At 39.8% G+C, this 23,332-nt stretch overlaps 1 protein-coding gene across 1 annotated transcript in view; it reads left to right on the top strand.

Annotated features, from left to right (window-relative positions):
• Window positions 1–23,332, top strand: part of diaph2 (diaphanous-related formin 2) — a 341,446-nt gene that overhangs the window by 182,321 nt on the left and 135,793 nt on the right. Inside the window, 2 exon segments of the mRNA XM_034137301.1 lie at window positions 7,170–7,271; window positions 11,328–11,422. Of these exon segments, the coding sequence (XP_033993192.1) occupies window positions 7,170–7,271; window positions 11,328–11,422 (197 nt within the window).

Here is a 23,332-nt window from a genome sequence, read left to right as displayed (position 1 = left end):
ATATCTGTCCCTGTGTTGATTGCCAAGGATAAACCTATTGCTGCTAACAACCGTGGAGTCAAGCTGCCAGAATGAGAGAAAGTCATTTCCCCTCCTCTTGTCCTCATCTCTCAACAAACCTTGACATTTTCCAGCACAGAAATGTGAAGTATTTCTTAAGTCCTTTCACGCCTCAGTTGACAAATTGGATCAACCTATCGGTTAACCTTCACAAGGAAAAGAGATAATACTTGAGAACATTTCTTAAAAATAATACATAAGCATGGTCGTCTTTTCCTTGTTTGACAACCGTGGATGCATCACTCTTCAGAGCTGCTTGCTTAGACACACCTACATGTTGGATTTGTTACAGAAAGCAATGACGGCTACACTGAAAAATACACTTTACTTTTTCCAGTTTGACTTGCATGCTGAGCATCCTATTTTAATCCTGAAATAATTAAAAATAAATCAAAAAAAGAGACTCTCCTGCTTCTGAAAAAGACAGAAAGGGTAAAGGAATAACTATGCTTTAACACAAACAGAGAAAGGGCAGATTGTGTTCTGTCAGCTGACAAATGTACAAAATGCAACCCTGTCGAATACACTTAAAAGTAGCACAGACACAAACCAAGCCCTTTGTTCTGTAGCAGACAGAACCAACGACATACAGAACATGTTTTTTTAAACTGTTTTTATTGAAACATGTTTTCAAGGAAAATCTACTAAATACGTTAAAATATGATCATTTTTGTTACTTTTTTACTTTCTTACCGGAAGCTCAATGAGAGTTGCTTTATACATGTTATCTCCCCAGTGCACATATGTTTCCATTATCGTTTTTAAATAATATTGGAAATAAGTCTAATAGCAGGAAAGCACTAGCCATGGTTAACAAAACACAACAGAGGCGCAACAAAGGGATAAGAATATATGTTTTCATGTATCTCCCAGTTAGACTGACCAGTGATATTCTTCCTAATACCTTGTCTTAAAATGACCAGCAGCACAGGTGCACACCCCAACATCTCCACCTGTGTTTGCGGGTACTCTGGAGTCCCTTTCTGGGCTTGGTGCTATGCACTATGGTGCCGAGAGAGGTTATGGAGACTTTTAGAGCATCAATTATCATTCTAGCTGCCTTATAGCCGGAAATCTCTGTTCTTCATCCCCTCGTAGTGACATGAGTCCAGTTTCAGCGTGATGACTGAATGCTTTAGGTCGGTTGACTGGTGGGGTCTTAACAGACGCCAGGGGGCAGCCATTTGGACCATCAGCTAGTGCCTTCCCACCAGCGCTCAAGTGCATTGGTTTACAACGAGCTGCCTTGGCACCACAAGAGAATGGTTTCCTAGGACTGATTGGCTGTCAGGCTCAATCCATTCGCTGCCCCCAGGAGCATGTCTCCATGACCAATTTAAGAGGCAGAGTCAGAGCCTTCCCACACTCCCTGCCTCTGAGAGAGAGAACAACAGTCATGTGTAGATGTGGGCAAATTAAATATATACTTATTAAAAGGCTGCATCAACCCCCAGGTCATTGACAATGCTAAGAGTTATTGATTCAATACAATTCAATCTTTATTTCAGACTCAAGGTCCACAATTATCTCCTTAAGTACATTTTCACAGTTTGTTTCGTACAAATGTGTTCTATGTTGATCTAAAAGCAAATTTTTTTGCTCCTGTCTTCATAAATGCAAATCCTCAATGTATTAAATAATATTTCCAAAAGTCAAGTTTGGATAGGATAACTATACAATAATACATAAAAGGCCTTGAAATGAGCCAATACGAGATACCTACAGTAATCACAGCCATGAACTAGAAGTCAAGCAAATCATATATGTTCATACTTATATCCACCACATTACTACTTTGCTGCTGAGGCCTTCCCCTCTCCTCCTGGAATAGAAAAAAGAAGGAGGAACACTAAAGGAGATCTGTGTTGTCTCAATTAGAAGAGGAGGCGTTTTTTTTTCTCCCTGGGCCCAGCTCCAAGCCCAGCTGTGTACCTTCCACCGTGGGCTGCGCCGCTCCCTGCATACTGAAGACATTACTGGCCACAGGTCAGAGTGTCACACTGTGGGACTTCTCCTGCTCCCTACACACACACACCTTTCATGTTGAGATCTTAGATAAGCAGAACCAGATGGTTTAAGATGGGAGGACAGACAACTCCAGAAAGATTGGCCACTTTAAAACTCACATACTCATGCCCAGTTGAATGGGTGTGTGCGTATCGTTTGTCACAATTGAGCGTGCATGCACTCAAACATAACACACTATCCACAATTTCCATCCTCATTATAATTATCAGCCATTTCCCCCACTCCCTGTTATCATTAGGCATGATGATGATTGCATGGTTGGGAGCCACCCCCCCCAAACTGCAGCTCAAATGTAATGGTTCACCTTGAGCCGAGGAGTATTGCTGAAACAAACTAGTTAAAACCTGACGAAGGAAGACACAACATGTTCACGCTAATAACTTTGGGCTTTTATTGCTAACGAGAAACCATGTGTTATTATCAGGCACTTGTTGTCCCAGCCTACGTTATGTCTCATTCATACTGCATTTGTATGCTTTTTCTATTATGTTTTCGTATACACAATGTAGTTTTATCCAAGCATAGAGTAAAGTAAATAATTCCAAGTTTCTGAATCAATGGAAACATAATTGCCTTTTTGCAAGTGGGAGCATGCTTTTGAGATCCAAGACAGTGGGAGGATGGGAGAGGGAGGTGTGTTTCCAAACAGCAAAGTGGCTTTTGGCTTGAGAAAGAGACCTCTGTTTAGCCTTCGTCAGTGGGAGAAATTGGTCACAGCTGGATTTCACTGGTCAAATGGTACGTTCAGATCTTGAGTGTGCTCTCTATATTTGAAGGTCTCTCTCATTATTCCAGCTATAACTGGGGCAGGGACTTCTTGCCAGTAAGGCATTCACTATCACCTTTTCACTATGTTTGCCCCTATTACCGTAATACTTTGCATTTCCACTCATGGTTATCTGTTTTTGTCTATGAATAACATGGTAGAGATAACAAACTATAATGGTGCATGTGCTTATCTATTTAACACTTGTGTGAAATTGCTATTTCCGTGGATAAGCCATGAATGAGTCCAATGACTCTTCCTCTGAATCCATCTCCTTCAGACAGTCTGGCAGCTCTCCAGCAACTCAATCCTCAGTATGCGTCCCTGGGATGGAGGACAGGGCACATGTTGGCAGGCAGATTGCACATTTGAGGAAATAAATTGCCTCGTAGTGGACCAGACTCCACATTGTCTGTTCCACTCTGTGTTCCTTTGCCTTTAAATATGTTTGTTGAAGACCTGTCATCTGCAGTTGCTTTTATTTCTCTTCAAGGCCCGCTCATTTTCTGGTGTCTGGTGGCACAGCACAGCCGAATAGTCTGTGTCCGGAAGTGAACATGTGGTAGTGTTTAGCTTGGTAATGCCGTGGGTTTTATGGACGTCTTGAGGGAGATATCGCATGGAAGGAAACCAGCATAGTGATTCTGGGCCAGCAAACAGACTGGATGTCCAAGTGTTGGAGAACTCTTGTTATCACAGTTCTTCCCAAGGGTATACCTCAGTCCAAGGCCCACAGAGAAGGCTTAACATGGATGCCAAGTCATTTTTAATAAGCCAAATCTGTTTTGCTCAAACATTGATGTATCTTTTCAATGGAACCTCTATCAATTTGGTGACTCCTTTTGGCAGGAGGCAAGCTTTAACTCCCCCTCAGCTAATGTAATGTGTAACAGTTTCACTCAGCAGAGACTTCTCTTCATGGTGCTATGTTGGTTCCAGTGTATCTTTCATGTGTTTTTTTTTAAAGCCTGATTGTGAAACACTTCCTCCCTGACATTCTTTTTCAAACCTCTTCACCCTTGCACGATAATACATTACAATAAATCATTGTGATATATTAAGTATTCATAATTCATTGTTACATTTGTCTTCTCAATCTTGCATGGCTGATGTAAAGTCAATAAGTATTTGACCCTAGTATTTCCCTTAGAGTCCCATCTGGCCCAAGAATCAGTGATGCTAAAGTTGAGCTTGGAATAATACAGTCGGTCCAAATCTTAGACGGCCAGTGTTTCATAGACTGTTTTGTTCAGTTAAAAACCCATTATTATTCTGAACCCTCGCCTTATCCCATTTAATCAATAAATGATTGTGCTGCTGTTATTGGCTTATAGTATAAGGATTTTATTACCCCTTTGTATCGATCTAACTTGTTTAAAGGAAACCAGTGAGCTACCAAGAAAAAACTAAACAAATCTCCACCATTGTACCCATCACACATGGCTGTTTACTGACTAATTATTTAGGAGATTCCATTAACAAATATACATCTGTGAAAGAGGGCTGGCTTTGTTGTCAGAGTATTACATTATAGCCACTGGGCAACTCATACAACACGTTTACATGTTGGCAAAGATGTTGATCAGCTACACTGTTGGACAGGTTAAGCTCTCTTGGCAGAAACACGTACTATCAGATGGTGTGCATTCTAAAAGTACAATTCTCTCCAAAATAAAAACACAAACTAAATGGATCATGTCAACCTTGTTTGTATTTAACGATACACAACTATTATGCCAAGTGGAGGGTGTGATTTTAGTAACAACCTCTGTGTTTTGGAGACACTTATAAAACTTGCTTTATTGTTATGGCTAGCCATCTGTTGAAATATGCCACATATAGTCATCCTCTCTCCCCCACCTGGGACCCTGACTTGTGAGGCAGCTTGAATGTGTGCAAGCCCTCCAGTCCACATGCAGCGCTCAGAGGAAACATGTGACATGTGGCATAATTGAGTCAGCCAGCACATACTGTCGCAGAAATCAGCAAACTGATGCCAATACTCATTGCCTAGCGGGAGATCTCTAAGCTGTATAGGATGGCATCAGAAAATAATGTGCCTGTCTCATATTATAAAAGGCACTGTTTTGCTGTTTCATTTGAGATAGCATGGGACCCTGGGAGACGAACACAGCATATGTACTGACGAATAGGCTGAGAGCACCCTGCTGAGAGTGTAAGGTAACTAGGTGAGAGATTCAAGTGGTACCAGAGAAAAAATAATGGAGGTTTAATAGAACAATTCAATACCAAAAGCAGCCAAGTTTTCCCTCTCAGTATAATTTGCCCTCTGTCTGTGGGCCATTCTCTAAGGGGGATCATTTTCCCTCATGTTTTATTTTTGCTGGCTCTCCAGTTTCTTTGTCCAGGGCTCTTGCCACATCACAAATCCAGCATGATACCTTGGGCCTCACTGGTCTCTCGCTCTATGTTAGTCAGTATAGTGTGGCTCTACTCTTGTTATCATTGGATTTATTCATGGGAGTTTTTGATATGTTTTTGCTGTCTTACTTCCTTGAAATGTTTTTGTGTGCCGACACTGATGCATGGAAATACCTCTGCCAGTCTTGTACAATCAAAAGCGACAACAAAGCCTAACCCTACAATTTGGGTTTCTATGTTTTCATTTGAAAGCAGATGATAGCATTGACATTACATGACCAATGTGTGTTGACTGCAATGTTGTATTACTTTCACCCCCTCTTCCCTCCACTGAGTTACAAATACAAATGTGCATTTATCTTATAATGGCACTTCAGTTCAAAACACATGTATTACATTTCTCTACCTATACATATGTGTATATTATTAATCCCACCATCCACCTTCCCCAAAGTCACCCTGCTCCTGTTTACACAAATACAAGTTCATACCATTTGCTTATGTGCATCCATGTGCTCAACTGAGGATGAAGGTGATACAGCACATTCTGAGTTGTGGTCCAAGTAGACTTGCAGCTAGAGTGCAGAGTCTTGTCATCCTCTGAGAAACACCCTTGGATGTTGACAGAAAATCAAACCATAATACTTTATGTAGTATTGGTATGTACTTGAACCCTTTTTAGCCCCACTTAATACAGTAAACAACTGCATCCCTGATGCCATGTGTTGACAGAAAGCACTGGAGTTAGGCAGGTGCCTTCAGCATTGCTTCTTCTGGCAGCCCAGGAGATGTTGCCTCTTTGATTGTTTCTTCAAATATGCGAGCCAGCGCTAGGGGAGCAGATTGTTTGTTCGAGATGTCCTGGGAGACTCCCATCTTGGGCTTAAACAGAGCAGTTGTGATGATTAGCAACAAAGTGTGCTGCCTCTCCCATAAGGCATGGGGAGGCGAGGAGCTTCTTTCTCAGACTGCTTCTTCCTCGGTCTGATGTATCCCTCCTCATTACTGCAATTCCTGTACATGGGCACCTATGTATTCAGAGCTTGATGTTAAAGTGTAAATGAAGAGTAATACACACTGACATGTGGCCTCAATGATGTCTCCATTATACAACAAAGGTCTCTTCATGCTTGGACTAATTTGTCTATTGTGTTCAGTAACAGAGAGTTAATGCCATTTTCTTGGATAGCGGGGGGGTAACACAATTATCTCCTTGGCTCTAGCGAGTTGACAGACAGGGCCTAAGGGAAGGAACTGTGCTTATCAACCATCTACCCTCTGTCACAATGACACACATGTTGGCACACACAAACAAACAAAGAGGGTGAAGTCATCTGCATGACTTATCTGATGCTACAGCTGATGATAGTGCACATTATGCATTTTCATCCTAATGTGCTTTCATCAGTCACATCTGCCTCAAACAAACAACGTTATACCAAAGGTGTGGCCTGAAGGAAACAAGACTGGACTTAAATAATATAACAACATATAATGTTGCCAATAATCTTATTTTAGCAATTTGGTATACACTATCAATAGAGGTTTATATCTTTGAAATAACACCTTCTAAATAGCAACTCAGCGGGCATCTACCTTGTAGAGTATTATAGAACCTGCTAAAGTTTTCCGCTACGGATACTATAGTTTTTAATTGGTTTATACCATCTGTTGCTGTCTCACCCATCGTTTCCTGTCAGCTTTCGCTTTAATATGCACACATGTATTTGCATTCTAATGTATGTAAATTATTTATTTCACTTTGTTGTGGGATGTTGACATTTTTTAATATAATTATATTATTTCTTCTCTTCAGGGCTGAAAGCAGTCAATGTATCATTTTGATTAAAAAACATGATGTACAGTAGTTTTATATTGCATTTCATTTAAAAAAATGTTGACTTTAATTTTGCAAATATTGTTTTTCTTTCAGTGAAGAAAGACGTGAAAGATGAGACTGATGACCGAATGCAACATTTCAAGAAAAAGGCAAAAGAGCTTCGCATCCTGGATGCCAAAACAGCTCAGAATCTCTGTGAGTATATACAGTTGATTCAAAGAGTATAACCAACATAACCACAGGTTGAACATCATGAGTTCATAACGTTCTATATTCTTTTTAACCATGACCTTTTGTGACAGAAATGTCAGTGTTATTTTCCATGACACCCCAGGCTTTTTATACCCCCATGAATTGCTCAAGAAAGGTGTTTGTGGGAAACACACAGCAGAGAGCCCTCAGCAGTGATACTGTTTTACTGAGCCCTTTGGGGAAATGTTTTCTTGGCAGTGGTTTAGCGGTCACCAAAAGTGCACATATATTGTTTCCAAGCTCCCTGTCTGTAATCATGTGTAAAACAAATTCCTATTAGGACGGAGCACTGACACTGTTGGTGTTCGAATCCCCAGGAGCTTCAGTGGACTAAATGTTTAGTCTATACTGGTTTACATTTTTTCCCTCACTCTCAAAACCCTCCTTTGTTTTGATTTGGTGGACAAAATGATTATTCTGTTCAGGTTTGATACAAATTATATACACATTCTTTCTACCTGTGGGTTTCAATAACATCTGCAGTTCATTTCTCTATGAAAATAAAAAATCATCTAAAATGTGTCTAAAACATTGCCTGATATCAGCCTTGTTTTGGTTGGATGGTAAAACATGTATTATTGTTTCCCTAACTACATTTATTTGGCATCTACAACCTTGATGTCCCTTACTTTAGAGTTACAATTTAGAAAATAACACATTTGATGAAATATGTGTGTCTAATGTTACTATGGTTGCAACCATTACTCCAACCTCTTTGTTCATCCATGTTTTTATTACCTTTCTTGTTTACTGGAGACTGGGATGAGTATATTTTTAGTTTATATTTAGTATACATTCCTATAGGCTGTGTATGAGGAGTCAAAGCAAGGCAGAATAACAAAATAAACCCAGGGATTGACTAACATCACAAACAATGCACACTAACATGTTTCTCCCAACCAGTTCCCTTTCTGTTCGGTGCTCTAAATATCTTGCAATGACTTCATATTATTGCGTTTTTTTATTGGAGAGAGGTCAGATTAATGAGTTCATCAGACAAAGATATGAGGTCTCATATTAGGAAGGGGCATGTGGCATGAACATAAGGATGCCACATACAAGCGTGTGTGTTTGTGTCTGTGTGTATGTGTGTGCATGTGAGCATGTGTGCCAGTGTGCGCATGTCATTGCACTTGTGTATGCGCTGTGACAATGTTGATAGGTGTCACTGCCATCTTTGATTACAGCACCAGCAGATGGGCTCTGAGTTTGGCAGGAAGCAAAAAATAAGTGTAGAAAATCTCACCTCCAGCATGGCAATGGGTGGAAGGCATGTGGTCGTACAGAAACACAGCTCCCCCGGGTCGCCCTGACACACACTGAAGCATCATAGATCACATTCTCTGCCTGCCGCATAACCGTCTGAGCTCCCTTTTCAAGTTTGATGTGTGTTGCTATTGAAGGTTCAGTAACCGGGATGGGTAGCAGGACAAAGTGAAGGATTGTGATGCCATCACCACTTGATGTATTGTGATATAATGGTTATGCATACTATCTGATACATTGTCTACATATCCTATCATTCTCTATGGCTGTCTATCTAAAAACATACCTGCATATTTTGCATTGAGATGCAGGTTAGCATCTAACTTGTGGCTACACCCTGAACAGAGACAGGTTTCAGTATAAGGACATTAGCAGTTAACATTTTCATGTAATCTATATGTATTTGACTTCAGGCTTGAACTGTTGCAACATGTATACGTTTAGAATAAGATAATGAATATGAACTTTCTCAACACCTTTACCATGCACTGCCTTTCGGTGACCCCCCTCCTTACTTAAGCCTTAGATATAACATCTAAGGCGCCGTTTACACGAGGAGAAAACTGCTTGTATCTGCATAGTTTCGCGTGCGTATAGCCCTATTATTTACACGAGGCCGATAGAAACTGACCCCACAAACGATAACGGGTCCCAAGGTGGATAGATTTGCAAACGAAACGCTCTGGGGGGTCAACCGAGTCCGTGTAATCACCTCTATACGAATATTTCCTGAAAAAATAGCGAAAAAAAAAAAAAAATAGCACCTCTCCTGCTCACTGCTGTAGCAACCATCAAAAATAGCTGTGTTAATTAAACGCACAAGGGGTTCTTGAATGAAATAATATTATAAAAGGCAAACCAGAATTGTTAACGCCCAATATACTCCTTAAACAAAATAAACAGAGTCAGATTTCATGCATTGATCCATTATATTGACAAAGGTGCATCTCACCCGGTGTTTGTAGAGAATATCTCTCTTTCTGAGCCGTCCTCTCGATGCAATATCCACAGAGACGTGCTTCTTGGTTTCTTTCAGTTAACTTCCCCGTTGCATTTATCCATATGCTGAGGAAATGACTATATCCCGCTGAATACCAGCAATCGCCACACACACTGACTTCCTCCTGTCAGTAGCTACTGCTAGTGCTACTGCTACTGACCATGCTACAGATATTAGTGCAAAAATATACAGCTCCTCTACCACAACCATCAGCAACAACAGATTCGGTTTCTTTCAGTTTCTTTCAGTTTCAGTTTCAGGGCTTAAACAGAAGGGTAGCCATGGCAACATTGCTGCGGGGCTGCTCCAGGCTGCTCTTCTTCGCGGCTTTTGGTGTATTTTGGCGGAAGTTACAGCGCCACTTACAGTCCCAGCATATGTACTACAGCGTTTCCAGCGGCCTCGTTTAAACAGACACGTTAAATGAAACAAATGCATGTGAACGGAAGACTTTTTTGAATACGCATACTGTGCATAAACGCAAACGGTCCCGTGTGAGCGGGGCCTAAGAACAGACTTGGCGAGTGGATTTGCAGCTTGTTCTGATAGTATTATACAAAACTACATTGACACAACTCCACCTGCACCACTTTGCTCATCTTGGCACAGTTAGGTTAGTCTGCAGCCAGAACATAACCGTGGCATGGGAGACCACACCCATCATCAAGAGAGCATACAACAGGTTGAAATGCTAGATGGTTGAATTGTCAGGCAGTCACTTAACTTAGCTTACCTGCCTCCCTTATCCCATCTGTATCTACTCCAATTTGTAATTTACAATATTTCCCACCATTACTTTTGACAACCCTCCCCTAAGAGAGTCTTGTATCCAGCTGTTGGTTTCATATGGAGAGGACATATTTTAAATTGTATAACGTTTAGACTACAAACAAGTATGACATGATCCATTTGATATAAATGCAGCCTATCACTCACGCTAATGAGGAGAGAAGATTGAGTATACATGTATATTACCAACAGACAAAGACAAACCTCAGTCTAGATAGAATAACTGTATATTTAATTCTACAGCTCTGAGTCACCATGACACAGTCAAGCCGTACATGTTAATGTTCAATAAATAAACGTATAAATTGCACCTGACAAGCAATATTTGTGATATGCCATGACAATGTACGAAGTAAATGCTGTAAATAGTCTTTGACAAAAAAAAAACCTCTCAGTTTGTTGCGCGTCAAATACAGACATCAGGTCCCACTGCAGCAGCATAGCAGCTGTTGAGAGAGTCTCCTCCAACTCATTACCAAACCTCCACCTGTGACTTCCACCTGGATACACCATCAGCTCCAATTTCTACTGTAGGCACCCCACCTGGAGAGTGAAACACCCACCAGGTTGTCCCCTGAGGCAATTTCAGTGTTTTCCATTGTATCCACCCAAAAAACCCCATGTAGCCCCCCCTGATGACACCATTACAGCTACCACATTCAACTATATATTTTTGACTTACTGTCGTGATTATTATGATTCACGGTTAACTTTGTATGACTTTTGTTTATGGACTTGATGTCTTACTTCCTTTTTTATGTCAGGGTGACACAAACTATCCTGTTGTGAGCCAGACAGTGTATTCGTTTTCCCTAGTGACACGTTTGGTCTGTGGTCATTTTGTCTGAGGAGCGATGAGTGCTGAAATGTCTCTTTGAACCCCGAGGTCCAATAATAAAAAAAAAAGGGGAGGAAATGACTCTCTTCTCTTTCCATCACAACAGCAATTTTCTTGGGCTCGTTCCGCCTGCCTTATGAAGAGATCCGGGACATTGTGCTGGAGGTAGACGAGGAAAGACTGAGCGAATCACTCATCCAGGTAAGACTGATGTTCAATGTGGTGTGTTCGTTTTTTCACCCACACACTTATTTTTACCCTCTGAAAAACGTGTGCGCTTGTGTGTGAGTGACTGAGAGAGAGAGAAGGGTGTAGAGAGATATTCTATAGACGTTCAAATTAAAATATCATTTTGTAATTTTTGTGTCTGGCGGACAGATTGGTGAACCCATTTTACATTTAGTATGGTCTGTTTTTGGCACCAGTCTGTCCGCTCATTCTCATGTGGACCACAGAGACCCCCCATTCATCTTCTTATAATGGATAATGAAGGACAAGGCTTGGCAAAGTCTTCCCTACTCCACCCTCCTTTCCCCTTGCCTTTGTATTTTACAATAATTGATGAGCTTCCTAAAGGCTACTTGTTTTGCTCGCTTTTAATTTATGTTTTTCTTGTCTCAGAAAGCATTACTTGAAGGCAGGGCAGAGGCATCTGAGGTGAAGATGCATTGTGCAAGCCTCACTTGCACTTGTATATCCTGCAATGTCTTTGTGTTGAGCACCAAAGCAGTGCTGTTGTCTAGTGTTTCTGTTTTGTTTCAGATGTAGGAGGTGTACATTTCAGGAAAAAACACTTGGAATATTTGTTGTATGTAAAGCAATAATGGTTTGGAATAAGTGTGTGTGCAGGAAAAGTCATTTGTTTTCCAACCAGCAACATGATTCAAGTTTAGCTACAATTTAAGTCCAGGGTTCTTTCCTATGTTTATAAAAATAAATATGATAGATACAGACATTACTGTATTGTAGTAGATAGTTCCTTTCCCACATGGCTTATCAACCAACGCTTTCACAGGAGTAAGTCTTACTTTCTCTCCGCTGATTGGATCCCAAACACTAGTAAAAGTTGGTGAGGCAATATATATATTAAGATGTGGCCTATCTAAAGAGCTAGGATATTATTTGAACCTTTAATAAGCTAGCAATCTGGCAATAAGTATATCTAGTTGTGAAATATCAGACCCCCCTCTGCTTTGTAAAGGAAGTTAAGGTGTTGACCTTTTCACCTTCAGCTTCTTCGTAGCACAGAATAAAATATATGGTGTATATCTGCCAGCTATAGGGCATCCCTACCAGGACCTCATTGAACACAGCAGCACACACATGGATGGGCAGGTTTACAGTCTGGTTTGCTTAGAAGGAAAATAACAACTCCACACACCAACATACGGGTAACAATAATCTTTCCTTGACCAAGATACCAACAATAATCTGGTGTCAGTACTCAACAGCTTGCACTTGAATAGTACAAATAGACCCAATACGAGACAAATACTTCACCATCTGTTCTCAATCAAATATTTTGGTGCAGTTACTATGATACGGCTGTAACCCTCAAGTTCCTTTTGTTCACTTGTTAACAAAACTCCATGTGCATCATTAGTGTGTTTGGGATGTGTTAAATGGTCAGGGATAAGTGACCAAACATGATGTTTTTTTCCAAATGCAAGTGCCTTTTTGTAAGGGTTTCTGTTGTCCCGATGACCTCTTCCATTTCCCTCTTTAATAAATGTGAAGCAGGACAATGAGGCTGCTAAAAAAAGAGGAAGGCTCAACAAGGCTCATGAGAGCATGTGTGTGAGTCAGCACAAGCATCTGGGTGCCGAGCTAATGTCACAGAGTCCTGGGGGAGGCGAGGGGACCCACTGAGTTAACTTATCGGTGCAGAAGGAGCCCACATCTGGCAAGTGTGTCGCTACTGGTTGGATAATGATGCTAGACTCACAGTAAAGCCTGGACTGGACAATTAGGACAGCAAAATGTTTTATTTACTTACAGTTTACTGTCAGTGTACCCTCCTTTGTGTGCTTGAAGAGTGTTTTCCATTTACATTCATCATGTTGTACTCAAATATTCCTCGTATATTCCTAAGCATTGCCTAATAAGCTCTGATTACGTTTTTTTTCTTTAGTGATTATTATACACCTACACTTTTGCTCCCACTAATATTTAATGATGTTGGAATATTTATTTTGAGTATGTTGCTTGAGTGTAAACGATGCATTTCTCCTTTAATGATTATTAAAACACATGAATAATTGAAATGGTAATTGTTACATTCACATGGTTTAACACTTCACTTTTTAATATCAGTTTGAACCCATACACAGTAAATGGGTTGTATTTGGCTATCATGCCATATGGTGTGTAGTGTTGGTGGTGCTGGGAGCAATAAGCCTGGCCACTTGGAGAGTATATCCACTAGTCCATCAAACAAATTGGTTATCATTTCATCACATGAGTGGTTCTCCTTTTTGAAGCACATTTTCAGCATTTTCAGTAAGAGCTAGCTAGTTTTCACAAATGGTTTGCTTTAAATAAATTGATCTTTAATTAGACTTCTTGTGCCACACAGTTGCTAGGGAGGCTTTTGCTTCCCTGGCAAAAATGCAACTATTGTTTTTGTGCTTGATGGACAGTGCAATTTGTTCCTAGCCTTTTACAACAGAATAGGCATTTCTCGAATACTGGTATACACACAACAGTGAGGTACCATTTGGCAAAATATATTTTTCCATAAGAACATTTTACTGAAAGTATACTTGGACAACCTTATAAAGAACTTGAAATAAGACACATATGATTATAGAACAAAATTATACAGGAATGAGCTCTCAAATTAAACAAGGAAGCAAGCCACACATGCCTAAGAAATACAGTTAGAGCTTTCCAGAGGCACTGGAGGGAAGCAAAGAGATCTCCTGCTGGGTGACACAGTCCTGAGTGTGGGCTCCATCTGCACAGAGCTCATCTACACTCATTATGCTGATTAATCACTCTACACCACCCACTTCCAGCCACACGCCAATCACCATTTATCCACATGGACAACAGCACACACACACACACAGAGTAGGAAGATGGGTCTTCAAGGCTTGGGCAATAATAAAAGGAAATGCATTCGATGTCTTGCTAATGTTAGAAGGAGTGGGCTTAACATGAAAGTAAACACATAACATGGATGAAAAATAAATACGTGAAAAGAAAGAAGGAAATGCATTTCAATAAAGGGGATGACATCTACATAGTGTCACGATCTGTCTGTGTTGTGTTTTGTCTTGTCTTTTTCTGGTTTCCTGTTTTGTTTTGAAATGTTTTCCTCGTGTCTTCTCTGTTCCTTCTTCCTGTGTTTGCCTTCCTGTCTTAGTTTCCCTGGTGTGTCTGATTGTTTGATTGTGTTCACCTGTTGCCCTTGTGTTTCTGCCTCCCTTACCCCAGCTGTGTCTCGTCTTGTGATTACCCCTCTCTGTATTTAGTCTTGTCTCTTCCTGTGTTCCCCGGTCGGTTCATTGTTTGTTTCTCTTGTCTCCCACCATGTTGGTCACGGTCAGTTTTCTGTAGAACCTATGTGTTTCATGCCTTGCTATTGTTAAGCTTTAAGAATAAAGCTCGTTTTTGTTTCAAGACCGTTTACCTTTTCTGATAGTCTGCATTTGGGTCCTACCCTTCCACGCATCCTTACACATAGCCTTTGATTAGCCACAGTTAAATGGTGTATTAGTGTGCTCCTTATGATTGGTTAGTGTCACCTGTTGCTTTTTCACTGCACAATTACAACCATAAAATAGGCTTTGCCAAACAGGTTTAGGTTTAATTTAATTTAAAAAATGTAAATGCTGAGTAGCTAATGATCAACCTACTACTGTTACCTTTATTGACACTTGACCACTATCAGTAATTAGATATCATTACTCCATTTTGTAACAAAGTTAGTAAACATTTTGTTGGTTTGATATCCCATGTTTCTTCTTATTTACTGAGCATTGTTATCAGTTTAAAAAACATTTTTGTAGGCACCAATATACAGTCCAACCTTGAAACAATGATACAGGACCATACCTGGCAGCGCCACAACACTCTTCTGCATGCATGCACTCTACTGTGATGAGAGGCTCTGATAACTGTGGCTCTGTTTTAACTGGTCTTGTAGCACTTCATACAAGATGAAAATAAAACACTTCACAACTCAGCCCAGTTCAGATTCTCCCTTTGCATTATTTTGAAGAGGCAAGTGTCAACCAAGCTAGTAATTGATAAATGGAGGGAATAGTGAAAATGGAAGGAATCAAGGAAGCAATAGGTGCTCATCATGCATCTGCAACTCTGTAACTCAATCTTATTATCTTCCTTCTCCGTCTACATGTCTAATGTAATGATTTGTCAGCAGAATGTGGCAGTGCGCTGGCCTTGAAGTACCCCTACAATGTGTCACCCTGGCAGAGTGGATAGATAGGAGTTGATTGGCTCTCCTTATTCTGCATTAAGGCCCATCAACGCCTCAGAGATGATGAACACATCCCTGAATGCTGGCAGACAGTCCTGTTCCCACCATTCATCCAGACTCCATATGAATCTTAGCAATACCACACTTATTTTCATCTCTATGCGACTAGCATACAGACAACACATGCAAATGGATAGACGGTTTCAGTTATCCCCTGTGACTTTTATCCCCTGCACAATGTTGTCATTTATCATCCGGCTATACATGTGTGCAAGGTTCATGCAAAGGTGCAAACACACACATGTTTGGATGCAATGTGTCTCTCTTTATCTCTCAATCTCATTTGATTTCCATATTCATAGTGCTGGTGGACAGAGGTCACTTTTGTATATCAGGTCAGCTTCATCCCATTCAAAAGACATCAGAGCCACCCCGCCACCCTACACTGTATATCAATGAGATAAAGAGGACAATGAAAGACAATAATGAGCATTGGCTCAATGAAAACAGATTGAGCCCCAGAAAGCTTGGCAAAGGTCTGCATTAAAAGGCCCGACAGCCTGACAAAGCTTTTCATTGCTATTGTTGGCTGGCAACAGAAGCGACAAGGGAAGGTTCTGTAGACCTTGTTTGTGTGGGAACGAGTCAGGCACGCGCACTATGGGCTTGATGCTCCTGGTTGAATTGTGTTTGTGTTTGGTTTGGCTCTACAGGACGTCCAACGCCCCGATATCTTTTAAGTGGCACCATGGTGGTTATACCTAATATTCATATTTTTTAAATCTTGATATGACTATGCCCATGACCTTGATATCATTGACTTGGGTTCGCCTCTTTTGGTGTTTTAAATTGTCCCAAAAGCCTATGTGCTTGGGAGCCCAAAGCTTAACTGGCACAATTCGGTCCCATGCCCTTACAGTTCCTGCCAATGGAACACAAGGAGGCCAATCAGATGCCAGATTATGAATAAGCACTTGTAAGCTTGAATCATTTATGGTAATCAACTGGTGCACATAACTGGGGTTGATTATAATAGTTCTCTGGCAAGTGTACTATGATATAATAGATAGCATTGTTGTATGATTTATTATAACATTTAAGCATTACCTTAATACAAATTGTATTATTATGTTATTGCTCTGTCATTACTTGAACATAGCACAACATTTTTTGGGGTGATGTAGAGCATTGCCCATGTTTTAGTAGAATGTTATTATAATAGCATATTTCACAAGATGTGCCAAATCAGCAACAACCTTTACATTTAACTAACAGTGGCATACAATTGACAATTACAATAATTAAAATATACATGAAAATGAACATTTTGAGGATTCTCTGCTTATTTAAGTTGTGTTCACAGACTGAACTATTTATGCATTGCGGGATTTTCAAAATTAGGTAGGGACATGTGTCATTAAATGATCATACAATATATTAAAAATATATTATTTGTGACAGTTTTGGGCAAATTATGCTCAGCAAGTGTTCTCTCCAAACTCACCAAGCTTTTTGATTTTGTCTTGCAACTTTTTTACTGGACTGCCTTGCGTTCCCTTGTTTTTTGATTGGCACATCTTGGGAGATAGTTACAACAAAATAACTATTAACAGATTGTTTTTATTTGGTATAATACATACTTACCCTATTATAATGGCACCAGTCAGATTTATCTTCACCATGCAAAAGCAGACCATAGTTCCTCAGGCCCTTTATACAGTTGTGTGGTTACAGAATTCCTGTGATGTTTAACTATGACCCATTTCTAATTGAACACAGTAATATCAAAGCTTATGATTACATATATCCTAAGTGGATCTTAGCTAATGTATATTTGTTGTTGGCAACATACGTTAGCCACTGAAGTTCAATAGTTGCCTTACAATATATATATATATATATATATACATAGTTATGTTATTTTAATGAAGCCTTCTGATGCACAGGTGAATAACTTGATTTGAAATGGCCCACATCCAGTCCATACCTTCAGGCTTGTCAGGATTTTCTTGTGTTGAGCTTTTAGGGAACAAGGTTCTCTCAGTGCACTTAACCTACAATATCTATTTAAAACAAGTGCTTCATTTTAAACCCAGAGGAATTGTGTGACATAAAGATGTAAGTGGGTGTTAGTGCAACAATATTTAAACTATTCACATATCTTTTAACTTGTGAGCCACTTATTGTAACTAAAACTTGCACTTGTGTGCTTTAAATACAACAAAGAGTTGTGTTTCAATGAATCTCAAGCAAAATGTATGTTTTAAAAACAGAAAATAAATGTTACAAAAACAGCATAAGTCATATAAGCACATATGTAAGTCATGTCCATCATTTATGTGTTTGCTAACCAGTTGCACATGAGATTAGGACTATGCATATAATCAGGCCAACAGGCAAAAAGGTGACCTCAACGATCTGTATGTAGCACAAGAAAAAGAGAGAGAATGAGGCAAATTCACATAGACATAAAATAGATACAGTGCACACAGTCTGAGGATTAATTTCAAACAAACAGTAACAGCAGTTTTGTATGCTGCTGCTCTTTTTGTTGCACCCCCACACAGAACATGCCATGTGATCTAGCTGCTTGAAATGAGGGAGTCATCACTAAATGTTTAAGCAGGCCTCATTTTTTGGTGTGTGTGGTAAGCTAACTCTCGTCAGTGGCTGATATGACCCTGGGGGCTTGTTTTGTTGAATATCAGAGTGGTTTCTTAATGTTTAATGTCTGCCAGTGTGTTTTATATTACCCCATCTCCTTTTTCAAAAGGAAAGGCTAATGACTAACACTGCACCGTCGCTATTCATTTGTAATTAGTGGTGCTCTATGTTGTGTTCAAATGCACAAGTAAGAATATCAAAGAACTGCAGACAAGTGTCCAGCATCTCTTCCGTTTAAACCCATCATGTCTTAATAAGAACATGTGTGCACATCATTTAGAGCACTCAGTGGTTGTTATACTAGGGCTTTTAAGTAAACAGTGTGTACAATTGTATCCCTTTCATAATTAAAGAGGAACCGTATAATGTTACACATTACACACCTGTTTTTGCACATCCTGAATCAGCAGGGAACCATATGTCAAAGTCAACATGATGCAATCAAGGTTGCAGAAATGATACAGGAATAGTTCCACGGTGTGTCTTGCCATATGTTGATTTAATCCATATTTTCTGATGTAATAAAATACATATTATGGAGCCTCTCACTCTCTGTATATTGTCACGGATTGTCGAAAACGCTGTCCAAAGTTATTGTTTCCTATTGCCACCGAAGCATGACTGCATGTTTAACATTATGACTGAAGTGCTACATTAAGTGTGCAGTATGTCTGCATTCCCTACCCGGTACATTAAAGGTGGGGTAGGTAAGTTTGAGAAACCGGCTCGAGATACACTTTTTGTTATATTCCATGGAATGCTCTTAACATCCCAATAGCAATGAATATCTTAAGTGCTTTGACAAAAAAATGTAATCTGTGGAAGCCGTAGTACTGTAAAAAGCACGACCAATCATTTTAGCCGGCCCGGCTAAAATAACTGGATGGCCTACCTGCCTGTCAGCCTTCCATCTGTGCACAAACTTATCTCGTGCCCTCATTGGTCATGTGCGCGTTCGTGTGTGTTGGAGGAGGGGCTCTGTAAGGAAGTGGCAGATTTTTTCCGGCTGTGTATTTTCAAATTCTAGCGATCTCGAGCCGGTTTCTCAAACTTACCTACCCCACCTTTAAAGGCTGTTGTAGTATGAACGCTTACATTCATTATATTTATTTCATTTTGGTTTACCAATATTTTACCCAGATGGTCATGTTGCTTTGTTTTATTTAAATTATAATTCCAAACTATTAATTTAAACCATACATAGTGTCATTCAAATAGATTGTTTTTTCTATTTGGTTTTCCACTACTAAGTAATTTAAACTCATGATAGTAATGGCCATTATAGCCATTATACATTTTGTAAGTTGTACATTTGCTGAAGAAGCACAGTTCAGCCCTTCAGGGAGGGCATACATGGATATTCTCTCCAATTATTTTCAGATACATATAAAGATTCATATATATGTACATGTTCCCTTCCTTTTAAATTGTTGCAATTACATCATGTGTCAAATGAAATCACAACACACACTGACTAGTTTGTCTCACGGTGCGCACCAGCGCTATCTGCTTTCGGCTTGGCACTACTTCTCTTCACCTCGCCATGGCAACAACCTTTCCGCCAGGTCTCTCAGGAGTCATTCTTACTAGCCATGCTTGTTATTATTGTTTATCTCTCTTGTCAATCACCCAGATCACCATGATGCTCATCCATATGCATGGGGCCATCATTACACGCTGAAGCTCATTGGCTGCAGGGTCTGGCAGTGCCAGTGACAGCCTTTGTTCTCCGCTGTAACAACAGGTGATTGTAGCAGCCTGGCACATTTCCGGGCATCATTTGCATGGTGTAAAAGTGCACATGTGGGGCAAGGTGATAAGTATGCCTGTGCATTGGACCTGCTGGATTAGAGTTTAAGCAGGAGGAACGGGGTCCCCCTTGGGCTTAATTGTGGTTTATTTTTGCACGACACGCATACCTCTCTTCTGCATCAAATGCTAATTTAACAATGACATGAAATACATTATTCTGCTGATTTAGGGCTGGAAAAATAAGAAAGAGAAAGGAGAAGTATTGAATAAACAAAGTAAAGGCATGGGAAAGAAAGGCGAGGCGCGGCTTGGCACGCTGAAATATCAAATGTGTCTCAGAAATTGATGGCCAGGACCCAAGGTACTACATGTTCTTTTCAACGATCATCACCACGCTGCTGATCTGTAGCTGCAGGGTCCAGGCAAGGTGCTCTGTCCTGAGGTTGAATATTGATTCAAAGCTCACATATTCACATTCAAACACACATACACACACACTCAACTGCATAGACACAGTCAAGTTAATGCACAGTACAGCACAACAGTTACATTTTGATTAGGTGGAGTCCATGCTGCTCCTTCAGGCACACTGGTTGCTGTATTTTCTTAACCGAGTAAAAATGTATTTTCTGTTTTCACTCTCCAATGCTGTGTCTTTGTTTCTGTGACAGATGGCACATCACTCACAGAGGGTCTCTCAGACAGCACACTCCACGAACAAATTAATTTCTATTACTGTTTTGCACGCTTGCTCTCTTCCTATTTGATTGACAGTCTCATCATATCCCAGCACTGTATTACGATGACTGCATGAGGCATTATAAAAATAAAAATAATTCATGCCCTTTTTCTTCCCAGTTTGACAAAATGTGTTTGTGAGCTTATGTTCTGCATATAGCTATTCTTTATGTATTAGGTAAAATAGTTTTCATCAAATAAGTTGACAACATTAAATACGCATAAGTGAATTCACATTTTGAAGTATATTCCACTTGCATTGTATTTATAAAAGCTAAATTCAGCTTTAAGCCGAAGGCTCTCGATACATTCAGGTTCGAGTTTAATAAGCTTTGTCTATCTCTCTCTCTGTCTGTTTTTTATTCATATTGTTCTCTAATTTGTCTCTGCTACTTTTATCTTTTTTATATGTTCTTATTATCTACCTCTGTGTATATTTATTTTTCTTTCTGTACTTGTGAGGTTGATGTTGCTCTTAATCCTGCTTCAAACCTTTCATGGTAAATGCTGGTGCTCAGGTGTGCACATTTAAAAAAAAATCCCCCATATTCCCTTCTAAAAGACACATTTAATGTCACAGTAAGTCTGTCACGTTTTCCAGCCCCAAACCCTCAAATTAATCCCTCCCCCTCTATCTCTCTCTCTCAACATGTCTTCCTCCCTCTCACTGTGTTTGTGTCTTTCTCTCAGACTGCATTTCTCATTTACTTTAATGCGATTTTAGAATCTGTCACACTCAGTTTGTTGCTTGTCAGCCTGTCACTGTTGCGCTGCTCATACTGAGATTTGAGGTGTTTGTGCTGTTTGGCACAGAGTAGATTTGGTAAGACGGCAACTGCCTTTCAAACTGATGTTTATTGTTAAACATATCTACCTGTAAGACACGATTAGCCATGTGTTGATTGTTCTTTGATTTCTCCTGTAAGTTAACCTCTAAAACGGTTTAAATGTTTGATTATATTAATGAATATTTCACAAGACAACTATGCTTAACATATCATTTCATATAAAATAGATTTGGTTTTAACAGTTTTATGAGAAACCGAAAGGCATTGCAATCTATTTTACTGAGCGTTATCTGCCAAAATGCCCCATTTACGTAAACACAAACACAACTTGGTGGCCTTTGTTCCACATATTCGGTTGTCATTTCTTTAGTAGTAACCTTTTGTTTGAGATGGATGCTGTCAACACCCACAAACGTGTGTGCAAAGTTACTTTCCTATCTTTTGACTCTTAAGCTTAGTTTAAAAAAAAAAATACACTTTTGAAATTCATCATAATGTCTTTTTCTGAACTGTCAAGCATTCCTTTTAGAAGTTAAGGCTCGTAGGATGTTGAATAGTCTTCTTCTCTGTCTGATGTGTTGTTATTGATTCAAACTGAAGTCTTCAATGACTTGCCATGAGCCAGGTAGGGAGCCTGCTGAGGTGTCACAGCAGGGAGATGGCACTCCCATGTTGCTCCTTATCAAAAAGCATGGGCACAATACCACATGTTTTGCCATCTCCCAATTTGAAGAGAAAATCAATTAAAAGGAGAAAATCTCATCTGTCAAGCACATGGCAGACTTGGCTCGTCTTCTGTCTTTGTTGAAGACCTCCCAGGCCTAGTAGAGAGGAACACAGTTTACTCAGATCATCTTTCAGACGTCAGGTCATTCGCTCTCTTTCTCTTTTGTTTAACCCAGTTTAATAAAGACTTTATTGCTCTGAGAGAAGCTTTATCGATTGACATGGCTCAGACTATATCTCAAGCCTTCTTGCTTTTCTTTATCATTTTCACATTACTGTTGGGAATATGCTCCTCTGTGCTCTGATTACACATAGAATAGGTAGTAAACTAGGTGTGGTTACACGTCCGGCTCCTCACAGATAGGGTGCATTTCAACATGGCTTGACTGGATTGTATTCTGAATAACAAAGCTTTCTGACTTTGCACTGCTGTACATCAGTACCTGCTGTTTTTAACAGCGTGCCGTGCTGTAAACTGTAGTGTATGCCTAATACGTGCTTAATACCCCCCGTTTTAAACTGTATTAACTTGGCATGGGTTCATTCACAGATGCTGTGAATATGAACATGATTCACTGGGAGCTAGCTGACAGCAGCAGAGATCAAAGTGTGAAAGTGAAAGCCCTACAGATACTGTCATCTTCTACAAATGTTTAGTGAACCGTAACCTGTATCTCATTACTTTTAAACTCTCCTTTACCCTCACAACCGCTCTCATTCCTCCGGTACACCTCTGAATGTATGTGTTACAGTAGTGGAATGATTTCACCTATATATATATATATATATATATATATGCACTGTTTTTAAAAATCCAAAATATACAATTGCATGTTCATGTAAAGGGAAAGGACCAGTTAAAGTGTTGTGAGGTTATCTGAGTCCTTGAGTTGACCTTCTGACGGTAAATACTACATTGATTGACTAATCCGTTCAATAATATTATAATCTTTTTCAGAATAGGATAACAAACTAAAACAATGAAATGCACAATAATAT

Source organism: Trematomus bernacchii, unplaced genomic scaffold (assembly GCF_902827165.1).
Source record: "Trematomus bernacchii unplaced genomic scaffold, fTreBer1.1, whole genome shotgun sequence".
NCBI lineage: Eukaryota > Metazoa > Chordata > Actinopteri > Perciformes > Nototheniidae > Trematomus > Trematomus bernacchii.
Note: the sequence above shows the minus strand (reverse complement) of the source record. Positions and strands in the feature narration are given on the sequence as shown.